This window comes from Rutidosis leptorrhynchoides, chromosome 6 (assembly GCF_046630445.1).
Source record: "Rutidosis leptorrhynchoides isolate AG116_Rl617_1_P2 chromosome 6, CSIRO_AGI_Rlap_v1, whole genome shotgun sequence".
Classification (NCBI taxonomy): Eukaryota; Viridiplantae; Streptophyta; class Magnoliopsida; order Asterales; family Asteraceae; genus Rutidosis; species Rutidosis leptorrhynchoides.
The window spans coordinates 175,395,777-175,407,246 of NC_092338.1; the positions used below are offsets into that span (position 1 = coordinate 175,395,777).

Consider the following 11,470-nt stretch of genomic DNA (forward strand, 5'->3'; position numbering starts at 1 on the left):
TTTTGTAAGAGTTTTGTAATACTCTGTAATATATTCTTGTGAGTAATAGAGTTATTTTCTCTCAAATTTCTGTCTACCAACGTCCAGACGATCCTCTTATAAATCACCACACATATGATGTGGCATGTTGCTACTGGTTTATTCCGATTTTCTTTATTAGTGTTGGACATAAAACTGATGTTGCTACTGGTTATAATCCTGTTGGTTATACATTTTAGACCTCACAATGTTTATAATCTTTCTGGCTTTTAACTTCCCATGGTTGAAGACATAGGACTAGTAGTCAAAACTACAGCACAGATGTATGCATGGTCCACACAGGTCAACTATCATGGATGTAATTCTATCTGCTATCGTATAACTTTGTGTATGCTTTGTGTCACTGCTTATTCAATTCCATCCTGGATATCAAAACAATTATAAAATCTCCAACATGCATGCCCATATATAGTTTCTTTAGCAGGTAACATATGTAGGACCAAAGCATATATATAATTGAAATGAACTTATATCTTTTTGCAAACAAATTAAGCAATTAAAGACTAAATTTCCATGCTTTCCTTTCTTGAATTCCAGTTAACTAAATTTTCAATGATGTTAGAATTTTTTTTTCCTTGCATTCACTTGCATATGTTACCCTCCCCATATATATGAGTATTGATTTACAATATTATTTGAGTCTTAATTGGTTAGTTTCACAAATTCACATTGGATACTAATTTTTTAGATGGGTCAGTGAATTGAGGGTAGTAATGGACCAATACTACCTAAAGACGATGATTTAACTTGATGTATTCAAGTTACACAAAGATACAAACGGAAAAATACTAACCGAATAATATATATTCCGTATCATGCATGGAGAAATGTAAAAGATAAACATACCTTGTGTCCACGGGCCCTTTTGATTTTGAGAGGTGTAACGTGTTATCATATGAACCCCGCACAAGTTTAGCCCCCCCTCATTCCTCTCTTCTATATCTTCTTTGATAATGTGAATCCAATTGACTAAAATCATTTGTCGTTCGCCCAAAAATTGATAAAAAAAAAAAAAAAAAAACTTAACATTATTGTGTGTTCATCTCTTAATCGACTCATAGGAGTTAAGAAGTAAGAAAATGAAGGTATTTGATGGTTAGATACCTAGGATTTTCATATTATAAGTTTCAATTCATAAGCATTGTATTATTGCATTATGTACGAATGTACCTGTTTTAACCGTTTAGTTTTTATTATATATTGTTTGCAGATCTTTGATTGGGTGCACCGGAGGCTTCATCACAAACGTTAGAGCCTCATTTCCTTAATTAGCTATCGCGTTTTCATCTCTTGTTTTACGTTTCTACCAGTGGCGGAGTTTTAATAGAGATATGTTGGGACACCCGCCCCATCTGGATTCAAAAAATAAGATTTTTACATCAAAAAATTTTATTAAAAAATAAGGTTTTTATTACTGTTTACCCCCTGTCAATGATAAAATTATGAGATGGGGGTAACCACCCCATCTATAGTCGAATTCAAGTTCTGCCTCTGATTTCTACTTGTTTATATATCTGAATAATAATAATATTTATCATTAATTCGTCTCAGATGAAGTTGTCCAAGATGTCACAAAGGCTGACTTTACCGAAATTAGGAAGGATAAGGTAGCACTACTCGAAAATGAAGGGTTAGACAATGTGTTTGATGGTTGGAAGGAAGGTATATTCGCAATTGGGACATTTGGGTTTGATCCTGAATTGCCTAAAGATTACAAACCAGATGATAACACATACTTATGTGACATCAATCATAAACATCTTCAATATGTTTGTGAAAATGTGAATGAGGACGACGAATGTGACTGTGATCAAGAAGCGGAAATGGAGCTTCCATTAGTAGTAAAAGCTTCTAAGCATGGGTTTTTTCATGCGGAGGCGAATGACCAATTAGAATGCGAAAAAAATACTAAATCCAATGATATTGAAGATGGTGTAGAGGATACTAATGAGGTGAAGAAGGAAAAGAATGCAAGTGAAAGAATCACTCTTGCTGATTTATTTTTGGCTGATTCTGAAAATAACTTGTTAAAGAACAAAAAGTTGGCTTATGATCAAGATCAAGTCAAAGTCAAGTACAATCCTACTGATCAATCCAACATGAAACATGAATCGAACGATGATAGGGTTTCTTTAATATCGGATAAGAAGCTCAAAAAAGAGCATGCAATTCGTCCCTTCAAGAAAATGAATCGAGTGAGCATTCAATCATCTATTTATGTCGCTAACTAATCGATTAGCATGATTATTGTAATGTGTGTTAGTAAATATTATGATTTTTTTTCTTTCTGTTTTTAAAGATGATGAGAAAGATGTTGAGGAAGAAGATCCATCCGGACCTAGAGATTCAAAAAGACGGTGTACGTACAAAGCCCGTTCGCCTACCTGGATCAGTACATGTGAACGCATAGTAACTATATATGTAAGTATATATATATTCACAAAACATGTTAATTATGAAAAAGATCGAATTTACGGAGTAATTAGTGTATTGTTTTTGTTTGCAGCTATATGGAGGAACGTGTTTGCAGTTGTATGGTGCTGAAAATTATTGATTACTGTATTTTGTTTGGTTTTTTCACTTGCCACCATGTTGTATGTTTGGTTAAGTTTCTCATATTCTTGTTTGTTTAATTTCGGCATTTATTTTAGTTTATAAACTAATGCTTGTATTCGATAAAATTTCTCGTTTGAGCTCATAAACCTGCAGCCCCAACAATGGCGGATCTACGATTGGTGGTCACTAGTGTCACCAGTTGAAATCCCAAAAAAAATTCTATTAGATGACTTATTTCAGTGGTATCACACAAAAAAATTCACACTATCCACTGGTATCATTAGTTAAAACCCAAAAACATTTTCACTGCATCGCGTATTTCATTGGTGTCCCATGCAACCACTGGTTACACACTAGATCTGCCCCTGAGCCCCAAACCCTATAAGTCCAATGTTTTGAGTTATCGGTTGGGTTCAAGCGTTTTTACTATCTATATTCACTGCTTGTGCTTGCTTGCATACCACCCTCTTTATCATTGGAACTTCTATGGGAAAAACACCTTGTATGCCTCCCTGTTCCATCTCTCTATAAAATGTCAAACCTTCCCAGTACTCCCCCAATTTCATTTCCCTCTTCGGCAGAATTTGTAACACTCCGTCAAAATTCATTAACGGCGATGTTAACTATGGTCCCAGTGCATGACTTGACTTCTATGTAACAGCAAAGTTTTACAGCGGAAACAATTAATACCTGAGATAAAACATGCAAAACGAGTCAACAATAATGTTGAGTGAATCCACATGTTTAAGTAAACAATACAGTATGTTTAAGAAAAGATTTTTAGAAAAACGTTTATCAGCATAAGACCACCAAAGTTTAATATCAAAAGTTTGCAGACAGAAATTTTCAAGTTTTAAACTGTTTGTAAACAACGATGTCAAGTTTCAACTGTGTATTACATCAAAAATGTTTTGTTTCTCCTTCTTGTAAAACACAAGTTTAAGTAACCAAATGTAAAGTATGAGACCACCAAGGTTTCATATCAAAAGTTTGTAGACAGCACCATGTCCTGTTTCAAATGTTCGTAAACCACAGGTTTAAGTAACATAAAGCAGGGTCTGAAAAGCAGTATTCAGAGTAATAATTCTTTGTTTTAGACAACGAGATTTTCTGCGTACAACCCAAATGTTGTAATAAGTATATACAATCCAATGAGCACTTGAATACTAACCTAACACCTCGAGTAGTTTAGAACTATTCTTATCCTTTACCCCATCTAAGTATACACTTGCCTTGGTGTACGTTAACGAAAAATAAGCACCGCAATATGTAGGGTGAGGCTGTCAAACCTAACAGATCCGCCCCTATGATTCGCGCTTACAAAGTACCTAAAGTATTCAAGCTAAGGGATTTTTAGGAAACAACTCATATGTATACTAAGCACTCATGTCAAAAGTAAAAGTATTTGTAAATAGTTTAAGAAACAGTTCGAAGTAGCATGTATCTCATCCTAAAAGTATTAGTGAAAATGGGACTGTAGACTCACCTTGTGTGCATGGTAAATGATTGTTAAAAGTAGTACGTAGACCGGATGATTACAAACGTATAACGCAACCTAATCATTTAGATTGTTCAAGTAATTTTATTATATCACGCCATGTTATTCCATAGTGTACATGTAATTTATAGCTCAGTCCGACTCGGTAAGATTGTAATAGTTAACACAGTTCATGCAAGTCAACAAAAGTCAAACTTGGTCAAGTAGTCAACCAAAGTCAAATACCTCAGTATGTTATGTAATCTTGGTCAATGAATCAACCTTGGGTCAACTTTATCGTATCGTTTCGGTTTCATGTAAGTCATGCAAACAACAAGAATAAATCACAACACACAAATCATGGCAATGTGGTAAACTCTAGATCAAAAGAACATGTTATAAGCTTTCTAAAAAGTCTAGTCATGCCCTTAGATGATTTCTATAACTCATGTTTCATACGAATTTCACCAAGTCATTTTCTGCTCGCGCAACAATTTTATTTCGTGAATCTTAAGTCTAAATTGAGTGTTTACTAGTTATCGTATCGTTTCGATTTCATGAATATAAGCTTTTTGGTTAGTCAATTGGTTTGCAACGGAAGTTGGACTTTCTGATTTGGACAGAATCCAGATATATCGTTTTAGGACACATGTAGCACATAATGTATAATGTATCAGATGTTAGCATTAAAATGTAATGTGTTTCTTAACATACAAATATCAATATATCATAAGGACAAGTCCCCAATCAATTTCTAGTTCATGTTAGACCAAACTTTGTGCATGCGAGACATAATTGACTCTAATCAGGTAGTCATTTTTGAACGCGATTATCCGAACATCTAGGAACAATTAGCATGCATAATCTATATGAAAAGTGATTTACTAATCACGTAATTTTCATAAATCAAAAGCTCTTATTCCGGAAATCAAATTAAATTAGTCATTTGCATCGGTTTAAAGTGTCAATCAACACAAACTATCAAACTAGCATAACATGAGCATTCCGAATCAGATTTGCATGAATCTTAAGTCTAGAGTGATTTTTGATTATCTTTCAGTTGGTAACCATTTCACATTCCCAATTAATAAGCATATAACTCAACAAATTCGTATTCAAAGCATAGTCAAGTCAAAACTTCAAATAAACATAACAGGAACAATTCTAAACGAAATGAGTGATTCTTGTGAGCAAACTTATTAATTTTTAGATAGACTTTCATATAGATACATATTACCTACCGATTTCATGTCACATATAGTTTAGGTCAGTTTCAAAAATGAATTTTACACAAAATGTATAAACAACGTAATCTAGCAATCAAACACACACAATTGGTCATGGATTGAGTTATTACAACATGTACTATGTATAATTGATTGAAAATAAAAAAATTAGGTTTTTGAGCTTTATACCTCTAGAGATCAAATTACTTATATCAATGCATAGAGAATTACAAAAGCAACAACTTTCGTGTAGGGTGCAAGAGCAAACAAGCAAAAATTGATGGGGTTATGATGGTGGTGATGTTCGACGATGAAGTTGATGATATGTTGCTGTAAATTTAGTGATTTAGGGATAATGGAAGATAAATGAGTGTATTTTTCTAATTAGAGGTGTTAAGGGTTATGATAATGCCAAAAACGAACATATAATTCATAGCATTATCCTTCAAGAAAGACAAGCTTTTAGTTGCAATTGTTCTATTTACAAGTGATATTCGTTTAAATAATAAAAGGTGAAGACAAAAGATAGATTCGACGATTTGAAGACGCAAACGACCAAAAAGCTCAAATGTACAAGATGCAATCCAAGTGGTTCAAATTATTGATGAGAAACGTCTCAAAATTACAAGAGTACAAGCCGCAAAACGCAAAATACAAGATATTAAATTGTACGAAAGGACGTTCGAAAATCCGGAACCAAGACCTGAACCAACTATCAACGCGCGATGCAACGGACCTAAAATTACGAGTCAACTATGTACATGAATATAATATAATATATATAAAATTATATATATTATATTATATATTAAATAAATCGCAGCAGCCCACGTTTTTGAAGCATTTGGAGCTGGAAAAGCAGGCCATCCTGGAGGCCTTATTCCCATGCGATCGCATGGCTGAGGAAACCTAGCACATCTATAAATTGGAGCATTTTTCGACGAATTATACACACCTTCATCATATATCACTCTGATCACTCTCTCAATTATATTTATATTTATTTTATAATTATAATTTTAATATTAAGTTAATAATAATAAGGTTATAGTAGCGAATGTTTTAAGTTTGAAAGTCGAAACTCTGTCCGTGTAACACTACGGGATTAATACTCATTGTAAGTTATGTTCAACCTTTTTAAATTAATGTCTCGTAGCTAAGTTATTATTTTGCTTATTTGAGCCGAAGTAATCATGATGTTGGACTAAATATTAAGACTGGGTTATTGGATTTTGGACCATAATTGGGGTTTGGACAAAACACCGACACTTGTGAAAATTGGACTATGGGCTATTAATGGGCTTTATATTTGTTTAACTGAATGATAGTTCGTTAATTTAATATAGAGGTTTACAATTTGACTTATTTATAAATAACCACATACACTCGATCGGATACGATGGGCGGGATATTTATAAGTACTAATAATCTTTCATTTGACCGGACACGGGGATGGATTAATAGTCAATGGACTTATTAAAACAGTGGTGAATTACATACAAGGAAAATTGGTGTAATTGTTAATAAAGTATTAAAACCTTGGATTACACACAGTCGATAACCTGGTGTAATCATTAACAAAGTATTAAGACCTTATTACAGTTTAAATCCCCAATTAGTTGGAATATTTGACTTTGGGTATAAGGGTAATTTGACGAGGACACTCGCACTTTATATTTATAATCGATGGACTATTATGGATAAAACCAGATGGACATATCAAGTAAACCAGGACAAAGGACAATTAACCCATGGTAATAAATTAAAATCAACACGTCGAACATCATGATTACAAAAGTTTAAATAAGCATAATTCCTTTAATTTATATCTCATCCCACTTTTATTTATCATCATTTTATTTATCGTACTTTAAATTATTGCACTTTAAATTATCATACTTTTATTTTATCGCATTTTTATTTATCGTCATTTACTTTACGCTTTAAATTAAGTTATTTTTATTTTTAATATTTTGCATTAGGACTTAAAATCGACAAACCGGTCATTAAACGGTAAAACTCCCTTTTTATAATAATAATAGTACTAGTACTACTTTTATATATATATATATATATATATATATATATATATATATATATATATATATATATATATATATATATATATATATATATATTTATTTATTTATATACAAATATAGTTTAAAATAAATATAGCATTAAACTCAGTTGTATCCCCGTGGAACGAACCGGACTTACTAAAAACTACACTACTCTACGATTAGGTACACTGCCTATAAGTATTGTAACAAGGTTTAGGTATATTCCATTCAATAAATAAATAAATAACTTGTGTAAAATTGTAGCGTATTTAATAGTATTTCGTAGTAAAATATAATCTATTTCGTACTACACCTCGCACACATCAAGTATTTTTGGCGCCGCTACCAGGGATTCGAAAGCGAAACGCTATAAAAAAAATATATAGTTTTAATCTATTTTTGTAAAAATATAATAAGTTTTAAACATAAAAATACAAAAATATATAATATATATATATATATATATGTATATATATATATATGTATATGTATATGTATATATATATATATATATATATATATATATATATATATATATATATATATATTTATTTATTTATTTATTTATTTAAGTGTTTACGTAAAAAGAAAATATATTTTATATAAAGTATAAAATTATTTTTATTAAGTTCTTAAAAATATAATTCTAAATATTACTTATATTAATTTTGTAAAGTTTATAAATTAAATATATATAAAAAATAAGTAAAATTGAATTTGGGCTGAATACTGTAGCAGCCCAAGAACTGGCCTGGTATCCATATCCATGCGATCGCATGGACCAGACATATCAAACTCATGCGATCGCATTAGCCAGTCTGACAGGTCTGGTACCTTTGACTGTACGATTAGGGTTTACGTTTAATAATTATTATTATTAATTAAGTTATTATTTAGGGTTTTAATTAAATAATATTTAGTTTAAGTTTATTTAAATTAGTTTTGATTAAGTTTTTATAATTATAATTAATACTTTTATAAAATAATAATATAAAAATAATATTTTTATAAAAATAAGTAATTTTATCATTTTTTTATCTCTTTTTATAAATTGTATATATTAACGTTTAATTCGTAAATTGTATATTTTTCGTTTGTAATTAGTTTTAAGATTAGTTTTGCCATAGTAATTTTATAGTTCTAGATTTTTAGGCTCTGCCGTAAAATCCCTTAAGTGCTTTTTCTTTAGATTAAGATTTAGACGCTTTATAATTTTACGACGTCGCTTATCGCTTTAGTATTTAATAGATTTTAGTGCCTTTTTAAGTAATTGCCGTTTTGGATATATAATTCCTTTTAAGCTTTAATACTTTTAGACGCAAGTTTTAATTTGTAGTTTTTAGACTTTTAAGTTTCGACGCTTTACATTCTTATTATTATATTTTTTGACTTTTTTTTTTCGACGTTTATTTCGACGCACTATTTTTCTTTCTCATTTCCACGCTCTAGTTTGTAGGACATAGAATTTTCTTTATTTTCTTTAAATTTCGACAAAAAATTATGTTAAGCGGTTAAATTGATAGACATCTAAAATTTATTAGCTTGTAGTAATAGATGGATTTGTTAGTGGCGAGTTGTGGGCTTCCGATTTAAAGGGTCCTGGCTACCTGCTGCATCTATTGGCTATTCGAAACGTGGGAAACATCAGAAAATCTATTAATTTGATAACTTATATAATTTTTATCTTTATAACTAATAGGATATTCAGTGAATGCACCGAGAAAAACGTTCACCACCTTTCATACGTTCACCTCTTGTAACTCGATCAAGACATCTAGCCAATATTGTCGCCGTTGATTTTTCTTTGGAATTATCATCTAGTCGACCGAGTACTCCAATTCAAATTTTCGATAATCCATTTTTTGAACCCGACCTCACAATTGAGAACCCGGAGGATATTCAAGGACAATTCAGAGATCCTAAACCACTAATCATTCCTCCTGAATCACAAATTATTCAACCAGAGATTGTCGAGGAAATAACCGTTAAATCAGAATCCTCTAGTGATTCAGATTCAACAAATTCAATCATGAAAAATCAGGAACCTCTAAGTATAGAGGATCGAATGATAGCTACACACACGGGCCAAGGTCATGCCATTACTCAACCATACATTAATGCGCCAGATTATGAAATCAAAGGACAAATCCTACACATGGTAACTAATCAATGCCAATTTAGTGGTACGCCAAAAGAAGATCCAAATGAACATCTTCAAACCTTTAATAGGATCTGTGTACTCTATTTAAAATCAGAGAAGTTGAGGATGAACAGATCTATCTCATGTTATTTCCCTGGACTTTAAAGGGAGAAGCCAAAGATTGGTTAGAATCGTTACCTGAAGGAGCGATTGACACATGGGATGTTTTAGTTGAGAAATTTCTTAAAAGATTCTTTCCGGCATCTAAAGCCATGAGACTTCAAGGAGAAATTGTTATGTTCGCGCAAAAGCCAAATGAAACTCTATATGAGGCTTGGACAAGATTCAGAAAATTGTTGAGAGGATGTCCTCAACATAGTTTAGATACTTATCAAATAGTGCAAATATTCTACCAAGGATGCGACGTTGCTACACGAAAAGACATCGACACAGCAGCTGGTGGTTCCATTATGAAGAAAACTGCAACTGAAGCTCACAAAATTATTGATAACACAGCCTCCCACTCACATGAGTGGCATCAAGAAAAAGATATTTTTCGTTCATCTAAAGCGGCTAGAGCCGATTCTAGCCATGACTTTAATTTCAATTCCGCAAAGTTAGACGCTTTTGAAAGACGAATGGAGAAGATGACTAAAGATATTCACGCAATACGAATTAGTTGTGAGCAGTGTGGAGGACCACATTTACCAAAAGATTGTATCAGTATTGAACAAACAATGGAACAAAGAGAGAATGTTTCATACATGAACCAAAGGCCTGAAAATAATTATCAAAATAATTATCAACCGCCAAGACCAAACTACAATCAAAATCAGAATTATAACCGAAATGTTCCATACAACAACCAACAAGGTCTTGGCAATCAACAAGTATCCAATAATACTTACAACCAGCAAAGACCTATTTTTCCAAATAAGCCACCACAAACCGATGATAAAAAGCCAAATTTAGAAGATATGATGTCGAAGCTAGTTGAATCTCAAACTCAATTTTTCATATCTCAGAAACAAACTAATGAACAAATGCTCAAGCATTTAGAAATCAACAAGCTTCTATACAAAATCTGGAACAATAAGTAAGCAACCTAGCAAGGTTAATAATTGAAAGAAAATCGGAGAGTCTACCGAGCGATACAAATGCTAACCCCCAAAATGAAACAGCTAAAGCCATTACCACAAGAAGTGGTATTACACTCAAACCGCCTGAAATACCTGTAATTTATGATGACTCTATTCCTACTACATAGGCACCACAGCCTGAGCAAGAAAAGGAAACAGAACAGGTAGTTGAAAAGGTTAATGAAGATAACACAGTTAAGGCTAAACCTTATGTTAAACCATACCAACCACCACTTCCTTACCCGAGTAAAATGAGAAAAGAAAGACTTGAAGCCGAGCAATCCGAATTCTTAGATATGTTTAAACAAATAAATGTCAATCTTTCTTTCATTGATGTGATTTCAGAAATGCCAAGATATGCTAAATTCCTGAAAGATCTAATCACAAATAGAAAGAAAATAGAAGAACTCTCGGCTGTTACAATGAATGCTAATTGTTCTGCTGTGCTGTTGAATAAACTACCAAAAAAATTATCTGATCCAGGAAGTTTCACAATTCCATGTTTTCTGGATAGTCTTAATTCAATAGAAGCATTGGCAGACTTAGGTGCTAGTATAAATCTAAAGCTATATTCATTATACACTAAACTAGACCTAGGAGAATTGAAACCAACACGAATAAGCATACAACTAGCCGATCGATTAGTAAAATATCCTAGAGGGATAATGGAGAACATTCTAGTTAAAGTTGGTACTTTAGTATTTTCAGTAGACTTTATTATTCTGGACATGAAAGAAGATTCTCGAGTTCCTCTTATATTAGGAAGACCATTCTTAAACACAGCTAAAGCAATAATAGACGTGTTTGGTAAGAAACTGACCCTAAGTATA

The 11,470-nt window shown here is 32.1% G+C and overlaps 1 protein-coding gene and 1 non-coding gene across 3 annotated transcripts; one reads left to right on the forward strand and one right to left on the reverse strand.

The window, feature by feature from the left end:
* Positions 1-234: 234 nt before the first annotated feature.
* LOC139855804 (protein TILLER ANGLE CONTROL 1-like) lies at positions 235-2,680 on the forward strand. 2 transcript variants are annotated; one of them, XM_071845046.1, is made up of 5 exons: positions 235-321; positions 1,250-1,286; positions 1,591-2,234; positions 2,339-2,460; positions 2,546-2,680. In XM_071845046.1, exons 1-4 carry the CDS (start codon positions 259-261, stop codon positions 2,447-2,449), a joined length of 855 nt encoding a protein of 284 aa, XP_071701147.1. In that variant the 5' UTR covers positions 235-258; the 3' UTR covers positions 2,450-2,460; positions 2,546-2,680. The 2 variants fall into 2 exon arrangements, with proteins under 2 accessions (XP_071701147.1, XP_071701148.1); XM_071845047.1 differs by lacking the exon at positions 235-321 and adding an exon at positions 1,025-1,124.
* Positions 2,681-9,776: 7,096 nt separating this feature from the next.
* LOC139856250 (small nucleolar RNA R71) lies at positions 9,777-9,883 on the reverse strand. Its single transcript, XR_011761745.1, has one exon. It is a non-coding gene; the product is annotated as a small nucleolar RNA R71 (small nucleolar RNA).
* Between the last annotated feature and the right edge of the window lie 1,587 nt (positions 9,884-11,470).